The 16,420-nt window shown below is 36.1% G+C and overlaps 1 protein-coding gene across 1 annotated transcript; it reads left to right on the top strand.

The window, feature by feature from the left end:
• Positions 1–509: 509 nt before the first annotated feature.
• Positions 510–14,741, top strand: ADH4 (alcohol dehydrogenase 4 (class II), pi polypeptide). Its single transcript, XM_033105760.1, is given in 9 exon segments — positions 510–633; positions 1,124–1,225; positions 2,264–2,405; positions 3,779–3,866; positions 6,217–6,448; positions 7,578–7,838; positions 11,808–11,943; positions 12,424–12,562; positions 14,681–14,741. Coding segments are annotated over 9 exon segments (1,179 nt in total). The 5' UTR covers positions 510–615.
• The last annotated feature ends 1,679 nt before the right edge of the window (positions 14,742–16,420 follow it).

The raw sequence follows: 16,420 nt of genomic DNA, 5'->3' as shown, positions 1-16,420 counted from the left end.
AAGAAGTCATTGGGGGCCAGATCAGGTGAGTAGGGTGGGTGTTCCAATACAGTTATTTGTTTCCTGGCTAAAATTCCCCTCACAGACAATGCTGTGTGAGGTGGTGCATTGTCATGATGCAAGAGCCATGAATTGTTGGTGAAAAGTTCAGGTCATCTAACTTTTTCATGCAGCCTTTTCAGTCCTTCCAAGTAATAAACTTGGTTAACTGTCCCGTTGATACAAATTCATAATGAATAATCCCTCTGATATCAAAAAAGGTTAGCAACATCATTGCAACAAGCTCATAAACTTAATTGCCAGACCTCGTATGTTTAATAAACTTTATTAACTTATATTATGCAATAAAAGGAAAAGAATAAACAAAAATCAGCTCCAAATAATGGCTGGGAGCATTGGGTGTTTGCAGCTGAAATATAATAGCACAAATGACGTCTGAGGTTTGGGCAGAGAGCTGTGGATCACAGCAACTAAAGGAAAGTGATTGGACAATAAAAGAGCAGGACAGGTATTTATTCACTGACAGTTCATTACAGGAGACAGAGCACCCTGGATAGAAGTGGAAGAACTTCTTAAGTCAGAGAGAAATTTCCAAGGAGAGTTTCCCCAAGAAAAATGAGCACCAAGGGCAAAGTAAGCAAATGCACTATTTCTTTGTTCAATTCTTTTTTTTTTTTGGTCTCAATGCATTTACTAAAAGAAGCTTCCTTCAGGTATTACTTTCAGAAGGCATCGATTTAAAGTTGATTAAAAGGATTCCCCATCATAGGAATTATGAATAATAGAAGAATATGGAAAATATTCATAGTACATTAATAAGTAGAAAAAAGTAGATTACAAAATATCATATACAACATGATCCCATTTGGGGATACTCAAATGATTTACCTCATGAAATTACAGGTGATGAAATTACAAGTGTGGATTTTATTTCTGTTGTTTTTATTTGTACTTTCAAACTTCCCATACTTAATACATAACGAGTTTATAAATAAGACCAATGATGTTTTAAATTATAATTCACAATTGCGTAACAACTATCAAAAATATATATTTTTCTGTCTCTCTCTCTTTCTCTCTGTCTCTCTCTCTCTTTCTTCCTCTCTCCCTCTCTCTCCCCTAGGTTATTAAATGCAAAGCAGCCATCGCCTGGGAAGTAGGCAAGCCCCTTTGCATAGAAGAGGTTGAGGTAGCTCCCCCTAAGGCTCATGAAGTTCGAATTCAGGTGAGTGGGGACTTTCCCTGGACAGGACAGGCAAGGCAGTAAGTGCTGACGTGGCTTCTGTCAAGTCAAGCCCATGCCGTATGACTGAGAGGCCCTGGAGTTTTCTGTATGGGGAAATCATATTTTAAGCTTCAGATAAAAACAGGCCTTAGCCCCAGGAGGCGTAAATTATTAATTATTTATCAGTTATTGATAATGGTCTTAACATTTAAATTATCTTAATATTAATCATTAACGCTTTGGATTAGGATTAATTATGTTTTCTGTTTACCATTTGCCAATTATTGGAAAGTGTTATTAAAAGGAAGTTAGTGAATTTGGTTCAAAACAAAGGAGAGCAAAAACTAAAGTACTACCCTGGACAGCATAGGGTCTTGGGTGCCCAGATGAAGGGACAGAGGTAGGTTAGCAGGGAGAAGAAATCACTGCTAACCCACTCCTCATAGAGAGATCATAGATGGCAAGTTTGGAGAATTTCTCCATTTTCCCCACAGCTGCCAGGCTTATGTTTTTCTTCTAGACTACCACAGTAAGAGTTTATAGGTGAGAATAAATGGGATATCCTAATGAGTAGAATCTTGAATAACAATAATAATACAGGAATTAATTTAGACAATCCTTTATCTGATATCTCACTTTTAACTATAAAATTTTTATTACCTCTATTTCATTTCATGTAATTTCAACAAAATTTGAACAAGACCTAGAAACTTGTTCCCTCCATTCCTTATGCCTGTTAAACTTGTTTAACTTTTCCCTATTACCTTTGCTCTCTCCTCTCCTAGAGACAGTAACTGCCAATTATATCTCTTTTTATGATTTTCCAATGACAGCTAGAGGTAGAAAACAAAGGTATATTATAAGAGGAAAAGAATATATCCTAACATATTTTTATTTTTTCCTTCTTTTTCAAAATATAATTCTTTTATTGAGCTCAAAGAATGTTGTTTCAAGGTGACATTGGGCCTAAAATTATCCACCTAAGGACCCAATCATATAATTACAGAAACACAACTCAAGTATGTGGTTACTTTGTAGATAATTGCCACTGCCCTGTGTCATACTGACGCCCATGTTATCCATCCTAAATTTACGGAGGCTATTTTCCCGGTGGTCCTAGGCCATGAGGCTGCAGGAATTGTGGAAAGTGTTGGACCAGGAGTGACCAGTGTCAAACCAGGTATTTTATTTTCTGATTCCAATTAAATGGAAATGTCAGGATATTTCTGGTATAATTCCTGACACAATCCTGCCTTTGCATGCTATAATTTACCCCTGTTTACATAGGGGCACCATCTTTTCCAAAGCAAAACTGAGACACACAATCTATCACAGTCTAACAATGAGACAGAATATTTGAAATCTAAATAAAATCCAGGGAATATGGTCACTTTATTTACAAATAGCACTGAGAAACTGTCCTATGAAGCAAAACTACAAAGTTAGTTTAAACTGAAGCTTCCATGGAGGTACAAATGACAACTTGCATCAACCTCTAAATAAAACAGAAAACTAATTTAATATTATAAGAATTTAAAGAATGAGATCTATCAGTAATTTAAGTGAGAAATATATATATGTCAATGTGAGTTTAATTGTCTTTTTGGAAGTTTGAAAGATAAAAATAATATGTTAATGAAACATGCCAATGGCTGAAATTATTTACCTCATATTTCATAACAGATCCACCAAATACTGGAATAGGGGTTATGTAATCCTCACTTGTCAGACAGAATGAACCATTTCATTCTTTTTCCTTTACTGTCCCAAACCTAGCGGTGTATTGGTATCTTTCCATTCCAAACAAGATCATAAAAACCAGTTGTTCCCAAAAGTTTTGCATCCATGAAGGAGTCGGGCCAACGTCCCAGCTCTGCCACTTACTGTGTGAGCTTAGCCAGTTAAGTCACTTTTCTATGACTCAGATTTCTGTTTTCTAAAGTGGGGACAATAATAGTGCCCATTTCAAAGGGTTGTTCTGAGAATTAAATGAGACAATACAAGGAAGCAGTTAGAATGGCATCGGCACATACTAAATGTTGAACAAATGCTAATTATTATTGGGCCTTGGTAAATTGAATACAAAGTAGAATCCTGGAATTTGAGATTGAAACAAATGGTGAAACATGGAGATGATATAACATTTGCTCTCCATATCTAGCCTATGACTGTCCGCCACCTCTCCTATTATGTAAGGATGGTCTATTCCATACAGTTGTTTAGAAATGTAGTAAATAATAGCCATGATGCAGAGAGTCGCAATGGCTCTGCATCAGCAGTGTCTCAGACAGGACTCATCATCTGATGCTATCAATGCAGATTTGTTGTTTGACTGCCCAGCAGAGAAACAAAGACAAAGAAAAAAGACAGCGTATGCAAGACTGGGGGGAATCAGCCATTTTATAGAGTAACAAAATTGTTGTAGCCACCTATACTTTTTGCTGAAAATAAAATGTCTACCATAAAGAATGGTGTTTTCCACCAATACATCTGGTAGAAACTATTTATAAGTAATATCTTAGGCACCATCCAATGTATGGCGTTTCTTTCTAGGTGACAAAGTAATTCCATTGTATACACCTCAATGTAGAAAATGCAAGTTCTGTCTGAGCCCGCGCACAAATTTTTGCACAAAACTCAGGTAAGCTCTACACACTGCTAGTAAGAGTATAAACTGGTACAAATATCGGGGGCAGTACATTGGCAATACAAGTGGAGCTGAAGAGGTGCATACTTTCTACCCACCAATTCCATTCTTAGGAACTGTTGTGAAACCACCCAAGGATACACGTACTAGAATGTTCATTACAACATTGTTTCTATTAATAACAAACAATTGAAAAGAGCACAATTGTCCATCAATAAGAAACTAGATTAACAAATTATTATGTAACAACACAATGGAGTACTATATAATAATGAAAATGGCTAAACTTGATCTACATGTATTGACATAAAACACAGTAATCCCTCTGATCCATGGTTTGACTTTCACTCTACCCATGGTCTGAAGATATTAAAAGGAAAATTCTAGAAATAAACAATTCATAATTTTAAATTGTACACCATTCTGAGCAGTGGGATGAAATCCCACAACACCCCGCCCAGAACGTGAAACATCAATTTGTCCAGAGAATCCACACTGTATAAACTCCCCAGCCATTAGTCACTTAGTAGCCGCCTCAGTTATTAGATCACTGTCATGGCATCTCAGTGCTTGTGTTCAAGTAGCCCTTATTTTACTTAATAATAATCCCAAAGTGCCAGAGTAGTGATGCTGGCAATTCAGATATGCAAAAGAGAAGCCATAAGTGCTTCCTTTAAGTGAAAAGGTATGATGTAAGTAGGTATGTATGTATGTACAGGAAAAAGAACATAGTATATATAGGGTTTGGTACCATCCAAGGTTTCATGTATCCACTGAGAGTCTTGGAACATATCCCATAGGGATAAGGGTTACCAACTGTGATCTCACACAAATAATGTTGAGGGAAAGAAGCAAGTTGTTAACAGATACAGTTAGTAAGGTGTTGTATACAAAAGTAATACCATATATTGTTTACGGTCACATGTGTAAAGGTGTAAATATATCACTGGAATGATAAATGCCAAATTCAGAATAGCAGCTCTTTCTACAGAAAATGAGAGGAGAATTCAATGATGCACAGTAAAGTAATTTATTCCAATGCCACATTGATATAAGTCTTGGAGCTTAATTTTGAATCTAGGCAATATGGCTTCAGAGTCCAAAATCTTAATCACCTCATTCTTTACTGAGACTATAGAAAGATTTGTCCTTAATGCTAATTGAAAGTAGTTTTTGTACTTTTGTTACATCTATTGCTGTGTCTCATCTCAGTTTCCTCATCTATAAAATAGGGATGATAATAATAATGTCTACTTCACAGGTTTGTTGTAGATTTTCAAAGAATTAATACATCCTTTTGCAAACCTTTAATGACATAACAGACTTTGGCAAGAGCCATCAATTCTTTCTAACAAAAAGAGAGACAAGGTATTATATGCCACCAGATGAAAATAATGCAACACAACCTGTGAAGTATTCTTACAAAAATAAAAAAACCTAAATCAGATCAAGCATTTAGATCAACAATACTAGTTTAGAGGAAATACAGGGATGGAGAAACATGGTAAATCAGATTATAATAACGCAATCAGAAAAATCCAGAATGAGAAAAACTCTACAGGACAAACGACTATTTCTTCAATAAATAAATAGCAAGGAAAAAACAAAGGGGAAAGTGAGAACCTATGAATTAAAAAAGACTTAAGAGACATATCAACCAAATGTACTGTGTGGACCCACAAGAATCTTTCTCTTTTAGAGATACATACTGAAATATTAATAATGAAACAGTGATGTCTGGTGTTTACTTCAAAATAGTGCAAAATGTGGGGAGGATAAGTGGTGGTGTGGGGGTTGGGTGTGGGTAATAGATGAAACTACATCAGCCATGAGCTGATAATTGCTGAAGCAGGGAGATGGTTACACTGAGATTCATTATGTTATTCTTTCTATTTTTATATATATTTGAGTTGTTCACAATAAAAATTTTTTAAATTAATACATGTAAAACCCTTAAGAGAGTTCTTGGCACATAAAAATTATTCAGTAAAAAGTTTATTATTATCATCATTACCTTTAGACTATTTCTATTTGTTTTATCATGTATTACATTATATCTTATTTATATTATATTTATATTTATTTATATTACATACTTATTATATTATATATGTGTATTATATAATGTTAATATATTATTTATATAACAAATAAATATATAATGTATTATATTGTATATTATATTTATGTATAATTATTTAGGCAAAATTCTCAAGTCATTTACTCAATATTCCAGATCATAAAATTTTCATAACAAATATTTAATGCCTAACATTTTTTTCAAGAAAGTAGTCAGTGGTCCATTTATGGTCTCTTTTTTTGTATCTCTTTAAAAATTTTCTAGTCGTGTCAAAAATCCTATTGCTGATCAAGAACTAATGGAAGACAAAACCAGCAGGTTTACCTGCAAAGGAAAACCAGTTTTCCATTTCATGGGGACGAGTACCTTCTCTCAGTACACTGTAGTATCAGATATTAACCTTGCCAAAATAGATGATGATGCAAATTTAGAAAAAGTTTGTTTGCTTGGATGTGGGTTTTCAACTGGCTATGGAGCTGCAATCAATACTGCCAAGGTAAAATGGTTACCACCAAGTTACGTAAAATAGAAGTTACTAGGGAGGCAGTGTGATAAAGCAGCTAGAATTAGCTTCAAACCCTGGCTCTGTCATGTATGACCTCTGTGATTTTAGCCAAGTTCTTTAACCTCTGTACTCCTATCTCTCTGTCATAATATCTACTACAAATTGGTGTGATAATTAAAATCATATCATATATGTAAGACATCTGGCCCAGTAGCTGGCATATAGTTAGCTCCCAGTTCATGTTAACGTTCCTATACTAGTATGTTATACTATAGACCATCCCTAGTTTAAATACAGCCTGCTTAAATATGTCCCCTAAATATAAATCTTCATCCTGGGACAGCAGACCCAGTCAAGAGACAATAGAAACTACAGAGACCCCCACGCATCTCCATCTCCCTCCTACTTTCTCCCTGATGCTAGAAATTCCTCTCCGTAAACTGTAGTAATTCATCTCTGCTTCTCGTCCTACTCCTGCTGTGGCTCCAAGAGAGGGTCTCAAGTGAGGAAAGGCAAAGTGCAACTGTTTGACGTGGCTGTAGTACTGGAAGTATCATGGAGATTAAGTTGGAAGGTAATAAAAATCCTTCAATGCCATGAAAGGAAATTTGGACCTCATTCCATTTAAATGAATTGATAATTTGGAACGATTGAGTGAGTTAATTCATGTTTAGAGAAACATTAGTGGTCATTCAAAACCAACTGTAATATTAACACAACAAAATAAGGGCTATTAGAAATGTAGACATCAAATTATTTGTGACCCATTAAAAAAGAAAAACAATAAACCCTTTACAATGTGCGAGTCTTAGAGTTTTATTCTGATAACACTAAAGGGAAAAGCAAATAAGGAAATGCTTTTCATGAGGGCTGGTTCCTTATGAACTGATCATCCTAATGGCCCTCAAATGACTCCCCACATTTAGTCAGTGATTCATCCATGTTGACATTGGCAGATTTCCCTAAGTGGCTATATCATTTCATCTTAACACAGGCAGTCCTTTATTTATATGTCCCTACCCCCACCTCACTCTGTCCCTTAAAAAAAAAAAGAAAAGAAAAGAAAAGAAAAGTGGGACCAGCTTCTTTTCAAGCTGTTTTATGATTGCCTTGCCTGCAGGTGACCCCTGGCTCTACTTGTGCTGTTTTTGGCCTGGGAGGTGTCGGTCTGTCTGCTGTAATAGGTTGCAAAGTAGCAGGAGCTTCCAGAATCATAGCCGTTGACATCAACAGGGACAAGTTTACAAAGGCCAAAGCCCTTGGAGCCACTGACTGCCTCAGTCCTAGCGACCTCCACAAACCTGTCCAGGAGGTTATCGTTGAAATGACCGATGGACGTGTGGATTTTGCCCTGGATTGCGCAGGTGGATCTGAAGCCATGGTATGTATTTTTTTTTTATAACAGCATATAACAAATAATATTTGTTAATATGAATAAACATTGACAGTATATATTAATATATTTATTCATTTCATATTTAATATTAATATATTTGTACACATATACAAATTATATCTTTATGTAATAATGTTTATCAATAATATATTAGATATTATGTAGTATATGGTGATTGATATTTAATAAAGATTACTGATTACTATAAATATTAGTATGTTATTAATATTTATGTGTCTTCTTCCACATGACACTCAGCAACAAATTAAGAGAAAACTTAGAAATGAAAATTTTAAAAGAATTGTGCATATGAGAAGTGGGCAAAAAAGTAAGAAAAGGAAAGGTAGATATAAAGGAGTGAGTAAGAGAAGGTGACTGGACACCCTAGCAGCCAGGGGTACCCACTCCCATCTAAAAGCAGAATGTGGAGAGGTCAGCAACCTACAATTGATCCAGTTCTGTCTGTTCAGATCTCAATAAATGGGCTACAAAATTAGGTACACATTATATATTTGAAATTTTCAATATATTAAACACACTCACACACATGGTAAAATTAAATAGTAAATCTTTTTTTCCTAAACACTCCAATTTTCTATCATTGAGATTTCTTCTCCTCTCAGGATGGGCTACATCCTTTGTAGGGCCCTTCTGAGAAGTCCCTGAGGGACTGCACTGGCTGCAGGCCCCTGAAGCCAGCCCTGTCTATTTTATTCCAGAAAGAGGGGTAAAGAGGCAACTGCACACATAACAAATGGAAAAGTGAACCTGCCAGAGTGCCCAGCCTTATTTTCCAGAGAATAGTTACCTAATGCATATTTGCTCAAAGACACTAAGTAGAGGGGTTTTTTTGTTGTTGTTTTGTTTGCTTGTTTGTTTGTTTTTATTAGATAACCAAAGAATTCACCAACTAAATTATCTGCCTATGGATCCTTCTCATTTCATTAGTGAGAGCTGTGAAGTAGTTGTGTGTTATTTGCTTTTATTTACACCTTCATTCAGCCTGACTCCTAAAACTCTCCGCTAGGGAAGGTATAAAAATAAAATCTATACTTCAACAGGAGCAGGCTTTGCTGATGCTTCCCCCTTGGTTGTTACCTGACTGATGCATTCCCCAGAAGAGAGTGGAGACCAGGCAGAGCCGCTGAGAGCAACAGCCTGGCATTCCTGGGTCTTTCCTCTCAGAATGCTTTCAATATAAAATGTACCTATTTAAAAGAGGCTCCAGAAGGGAACAAGCACTCAGTAGATGTTAGCTATTACTGAAAATCCATGCATTAAGGGCTCCTTGTCCTGCCCTGCTCCCCGATGTTCAAAGCTTCAGGCCCGGCTTCCTTAATTGTCCTTGGCACCAGCAGTTTGCAATGAGCCACAGTGATTCCGCCACTTCCCACAGTTCAATTTTTTTTTGCAAACATTGAAATTCAGCCTGTTCACCTTATTTTTCTAGTACAGATAGTCTCAACACTGGCTATAATTTAGAAGTGCTTGGGGAGTTGCTGCTTCTTAGTACCGCTGAATGGACCATACCCAAGGATAGTCTCATGAGTTGGGGGCCCAGGTGCCAGTATGTTTTATAAGTTTCTCAAATTGAAGACCACTAATGTAAAACTTGGCAGGTTCTATTATTAACTTATTTATTACACCAGGAAACATATTTTAAGTTATGGAAAAGAATTACACTAGAGAATCCAAATAAAAAGAGATGGATTTATTTAATCACACACACACAAAAAAATGAGCTAGCTACCCTTCTACTAAAAGTTTCCATATTTAGGGAAAGCTACACTTTTGAATTATAGAGGAGATTCCATTAGTGGGTATGAACTTGATTTCAATGAACTCTAATGCTCTAAATCAGCCTAAAGAACCCAACAGAACAATTTGAAAGTAAAAGGGGTCAAATATAATATATGGTGATGGAAGGAGAACCGACTCTGGGTGGTGAACACACAATGTGATACATAGATGATGTGATACAGAATTGTACACTTGAAACCTATGTAACTTTACTAACCATTGTCACCCCCAATAAACTTTAATTTTTAAAAAAAGAAAGTCACAATAATTGACAATTTTATAAGATTTTTGAGAATTAAAAATAATTCTCACCAAAAGTTATTAGAGGCTACTACATACGATCCGGTATTTCATACACTCCCATTTAACTAAGGCATCATTGTGGAGGTTAATTCTTTGCTTGGAGCAAAGTCAAAAATGTAGAAAAAGCAACACTAAAAACATTTTTGAAAAACAGGAGTCAATGTAAGCAGCTACCTCAGGTGACAGGTAGTGTCTGTGGTCTTTTCCTTCTCCACAGATCTCTCTCTATACAGTATATGTAAGCAAAACTGTTTCTGCCATATAAAAAAAGTGCAAAACCTAGAGAGTTGCTATTTAGAAATGTGGGCGGCCAGATGGCTCAGCTGGTTAGAGCGTGAGCTCTCAACAACAAGGTCACTGGTTCAATTCCCACATGGGATGGTGGGTTGCGCCCCCTGCAACTAAAGATTGAAAATGGCAATTGGACTTGGAGCTGAGCTGCGCCCTCCACAACTAGATTGAGGGACAATGACTTGGAGCTGATGGGCCCTGGAGAAAACACTGTTCCCCAATATTCCCCAATAAAAATTATTAAAAAAAAAAAGAGGAAAGAAAGAAAAGAAATGTTAGGAATTCTCAAAACAATAAATATGTAATAAAATAAAAATTTCAAAACATATTCTTAAAGTTCTAGGTCATTGCATTTTCCATCACTAGTAAGAGAAAGAGAGAAAAGGGAGGGAATTTACTGTGCTTCAAACTCATTCTTTCATATAGGGATCAGCGACGAAAAAAATTGCATTTCCTATTAGGACTTCTGTAAAAGTAAAACTTGCCCCAATAGGTTGGAATCAAGTACACTGCTGACTATGGCAAGGGACATAGGACAAAGTTTATATTTTTCTTCTATAATGTTAGTCTCAAAACATTCTAAACATTCATCTATTTACCTACCATAGAGCTTCTATGTGGAATGGCCATCACAAGTTTATATCTCTGTTAAACTTATTTACATTTTCAATCTCTGGCATTTTTATATTAATCCCAAACTTACAGTAGGCTAAGATAATGAGTGCTTTTTCTTTCTCTCATGCAACAATCAACGCAACTGCCTTGAGCCACTGTCTTTCATGTTGTGCCTCAGCTGTCAAGGAGGTTCAAATGTATGGCTTCACAATCTCAACATGAGGTCCTCTTGGTTGTTACAGCCGAAGAAGGGACAACTGGCAGGTTGCACATTGCCTTCTCTTGTTTGGGCTAGGAAATTACACACATCACTTCTGCTCATAGCCGATTGGCCAGAACTAGTCACATCACTCTACCTAACTGTAGGAGAGCTAAAAAGTGTAGGGTGTCCAATGAAATGTCTCATGGGCAGCAGCCAATGTCATTTTGTTTAACTATTTTGCCCTCTGTTTTAAATAGCATGTCTTTTCATCTATCCTACATTGAGATCTACTAAGTTTATAGTATATGCCTCATCCTAGGCTCTAGTGAATTCTTAATCACCTTCTCTTCAAGACTTTAAAGATTTTGATCATATGCCTCTGGAATTGCAAACACTTTACTATATACCCATGGTAAATAGTCAAAAGCTTGCTGATTAGAGTTTATAATAGCATCTATAGATCTTTTCTAACTTCAAATATGTGTATTTTTTGGTATTAAAGAGAGGGAAATAATATGTTGTCTCTTTTAAATATCTTTTTTGATGAAGTTCATAATTTTATTGAATGTTTTATCTAAAACATAAGCCTCAAAGCTTGATCCACGAGTATAATACTATGACCTCATTAGCTTGATGCCCATTATCTCATATACAAAGTATAAATTTTCCCTGAAACTCAGTACACATCCACTGAAGTCATGTTCTACTTTCACTCAGCTAGCCTTTTGTGTTTGACCTTCCAGAAAGCAGCTCTGGAGTGTACAACAGTAGGCTGGGGATCATGTACTCTCATTGGAGTTGCCATTGATGACAAAGGATTGACTGTTTCTCTAATGGATCTACTAACTGGCCGTACTATCAATGGAACTTTATTTGGTGGTCAGTATATTTTTTTCTTTTAATTTTCTCCATAGTAGTACTGAAAGTCTTATAATGAAGATTATTGAAAGGAAAATAATTTGTTGTTTAAATAGTGAGTGCCTATAATACATCTAAAGACTACATAAAAACTATTCTATTAATTAATTACTTGAAAGTAAAGTTTGTATAGAAGGATAACTACCACTTCCAAACTGAAGTTCAATTTGCATTAAAATAAACTAACATTGAGGAACAAAAGGCAAACTTTGACCAAACTGAGATAATTTCTATCGAGAAATAGAAAATAATCTTGAAATTTTTCTTATGAAGAAAAATTGTTAAAGTAGATAAAAATATAGAAAGTTAAAGATGGGAGAGAGTTTCCTCTATTTGGAGTAAGCCAAATCTGACGAAATAATTTCATTTATTCAATACTGATTAAACTACCTCTTTATGTCAAGCAGCATGTCTTTATTTGGAATTTTGGCCAAATTACAGGTTGGAAAGGTATAGATTCTATCCCGAAGTTGATTACTGACTACAAGAATAAGAAATTCAATCTGGATGCATTGGTGACCCATACCCTGCCTTTTGACAAAATCAATGAGGCTTTTGACCTAATGTACCAAGGAAAAAGGTAAATTACCAAACAGTTCGGTAGGTGGTTTGAAAAACCTTTATGATGATTTTATTTTTATTTGATGTTAAAAACTAGTCAGTTTATCTTTTCTGACACTTTCCCCATCATCAGATGTACTGTATGTGATGTGCTTAAGAGGTTAAATAGTGGCCATTTAGGTTGGTGGGGGGGGAAACTTCCTACTCTGTTATAGGGTACTCTGCCATGCACTGTTCCAACATTGAGTGGTGGTATAAACTGACACATATTTTCCCTTCATAATTGTTAACTCAGTTGGGGCTGCTCCCTAGAAAGACGTTTTTATAGAATAATGTGATGCCCCTCTAGTACAATATGGCCCTGGCTCTGGAATCATTATGTTAGGCAACTTGACAACGAGTGCACACTGCACACCCTTCTATCTCAGAATCAGGTGAAAACCATAGAGATGTGAGCAGTAAGTGGCAAGTATCAGATACTTAAAGGATGCCCCAACTCTCTCATTCTCTTGCTTTGTCATAGATCTCCTATAAGATACATCTGAGCCACAATTTCAGCTCTGTTATGCTCCCTTGGCATGGGCCTGAGAACTGATTTATAAAAGGTTCCCCACAGGGGGATCCCTACCAGTTAGGGCATGGGTAAGACTAGGATCTCCAAGCACAGCCTTGATCAATAGAAGCAAAGGCTAAAACACCAGGAACAATGTTGCATGGAGGAGATGCAGGACAAAAAAAAAAAAGCAAAGAGAAGACATTATAAAAGAGAGGGGAGAAAAGGCCTGATGTTAAATGACAGAAGTTTGATGCAGAGGAGGAATGCTACAAAAGAAAAAAATAAGTCCATGACACCATGGCTGGAAAGGTATAGCACTCAGGTTGTTTCATGGGGCAGAAACCTAAGAAAATGTCCTTACTCACATTTTTCCCTAATTTGGAAACCTATTAGCTACAACATATCAAGAAGAAGTTCAATAACAAGAAAAGAAATAAACACTATTTTTTAAGCTATGCTAAGTAACTTAATGTATATGCCCCTCAATATCTTGCAAGACCTCAAAATCCCCAGAAGCAGTATTTCTCAAGTTAGGAGCTGGTTGGGGTTGGGGGCTTTAGACCCTGGAGCTCATAGCCTCTCCACCACTACCCCTTTTCCCTAGAGTTTCATTCAGGGAATATACCCAACAAGGAATGCTAAGGGGCAGCCAATTGGAAAAGATTGCATTATTAATTTATAACTGGGCAAGTCTCCCATACTCTTAAGGTAGGCCTGATAGTGGTAAAATGGAGGCGTATGGCAAACACCTGAATGAAGCCGCCTACTCCCCCTCTGGCTCACTGACTTCCCACACAGATGGAGAAGGCAGAGGACCGGCCTTTCCAGGTGTGCTTACTATATAGATACAGGAAACACAATTGAGGACAGGCTTTCCTGACACACCAACTACACAGAAGCGTGGAAGTGGAGGAGAGGGGATAGGATATAGTGATCAATTGGCCTGTTAAGGTACAGTGACCCTTACTCATGGTGAGGAAAGGACACAGAGGTTGTCCCTCCACAGAGAGGTGTAGCTTCCAGTCCCTGAGTGAAGGAAACATTTATGCATGGCAACCTACTGATGCCAGAGACTCCACAGCTCCAGCTGTAAGGTCTGAGATAAGGAATTCTCTGTCCTTGAGGCTTAGCCCTCTCTTTGCTTCTACATGTGCAAGAAATTATCCAGGAAATTTGGGTTCTAAGAAAGCAGCATCCCAGCACACCAACCACCCCCTTTTTGATTTTGATGCCCAATTTGCCCAAGGCTACAGAAGAGCCAAGAGCGGTGACTACTCCAAATGAAAGCTTCACTACAATCTTGGCACGCTCTACTTCTCTACAGCACCACTGAGCAAAAAGGACCCAGGGGCAAGTGAGGGTCCTCAATTTCCAGCCAGCTTATTGGCATTGTATATAAAATATTATTAATGCCCTGAATGGAAGAGGGTGACAAGACAAATGAAATTAGGCTTAGCAAATTGTGTGCCTATAAAGAAAGATTAACTCAAATCCTGAAATGCAAAAACAAAAATTATTTGTGGGTTTTGGTTAAATTTATCATGAAAATTACACTGATTATTGTTTTATAATTATTAACAGCATTCGAACAGTCTTGCTCTTTTGAAGATGCCAGGCACAATTTGTTATACTATCTGACTGAATCCGAACCTGTCCAGTTAATTTATAACCTGATATGATGAACCAAGGATCACCATGAATTTAAATAAATATTCATAGTTAACATCTCAACATCAAATAGCTATAAAAATTACAGCATTTGTATCCATAAAATATATTAATATTTCTTATGTTAAATAACTATGATAACTGATGTGTTTATGAATAGAATCGTATGATGTTTAGGAATTGTTTGAAACTAGTTCTACAGAAGTGGAAGTGATGATGAAAGGGTAATAAAAAAACTAGATTGGCTATACGTTCACAAATTTTTAGGTTGGGTGATAAATATATGGGATCTCAGTATACTATCTATTTTTGTATATGTTTAAAATTTTCCATAATAAAAAAATTTTACTAGAAAAAAATCACATATATACGTATACATAAGATACCTATGTTATCTTTAAAATATATATACATTACATATAATGCTGTTATGTAATTTCTGAGTTCCAATAAGGTACAAGCTATTCTTCTTTAATAAACTGCTAAATAATTTCATTTTTAAGAAGTGTTCATTTCTTTTCTCTTAGCCCCACTTTACCGCTATGAACTATAATCACAAGTAGTCGGATACCAGAAGCTATATATACTCGTATATGACTATGTATATGAAGATTTTTAAAAAGAAAAACATCTATACCCTCAAATTTCCATCTTTATTAAATACTTGCCCTTTTTATCTTTGATAATTATTATAACATAATATTTAGAGCTTTACAGAGTTTAATGATTATAATTTGCACTACGTAGTCTATTTTCTAGTCAACTAAAATTGAGAAAAGGAAATGTACTTATAACAAAGTAATAGCAGCAATCTGTAGTTACAAGATCTAACAATCAGATTTATATGAAAAGCAAAACGAGACTTTTCAAAGTATTAGACTCATAGATGCTACATGAACAGTTTAAGAATAAGACAGATAATAATCTGGATCAGAGTAGCAAAGACTAGCCCTTAGCTTAGCATGATTTCTGAAACCCACCAGTTTTTGTTTTTTTTCAAATGTTTACCACATGTTGACCTCTGAAAGAAGATAAATTTTTCTGAAGCTTTGACTGAAGAGGGTACTAATATCTCAAAGTAGAAATTTATATTCCTGCTCATTTAAGATCCTCTTTCATTAGAAATAGAAGCCAATTAACCATTCTGTAATTGCTTCCTTTGTTGGCATTGTGGGGAATGGGACCCATTCCACAGGTGGTTGGCGTTTCTCATGCTTTTCCCTATAGCAGTTATGTTCTTCCTCGTCACCCCTTCCCCTCCTCTCCTTGGTTTCCTCAGTCCTCCCCAGATCCAGTTGAAGACCCACCTCCTTTTCAGATCCTGGCAGTCACAAAGCATTTTTCCTTCCCGAGCTCTTTTGGCTCTGAGTGTCTTTGTGGAAATCTTAACACATGCTGTGTCCACCAAACTGGAATGGAATTTGACCCCTCCAAAGGGGGAGAGGGGGCGTTATTTTAAAGCTTTGGATTCTCTAACATAATAAGATATATAGGTATATTTTTCTAATGATTTTTTTTTGTCTGAAATCATTACACATATTTAAGAATGCCAGTTAATAGGGTGAACAATATTTGAATTTAGAAGACAGTACAATCACAGTATATTCTTCGGAGAAGAAAAAAATACATTTTTAAAATACAGTCATGGTCCAA

The sequence above is a fragment of the Rhinolophus ferrumequinum genome, chromosome 5 (assembly GCF_004115265.2).
Source record: "Rhinolophus ferrumequinum isolate MPI-CBG mRhiFer1 chromosome 5, mRhiFer1_v1.p, whole genome shotgun sequence".
Classification (NCBI taxonomy): domain Eukaryota; kingdom Metazoa; phylum Chordata; class Mammalia; order Chiroptera; family Rhinolophidae; genus Rhinolophus; species Rhinolophus ferrumequinum.
Note: the sequence above shows the minus strand (reverse complement) of the source record. Positions and strands in the feature narration are given on the sequence as shown.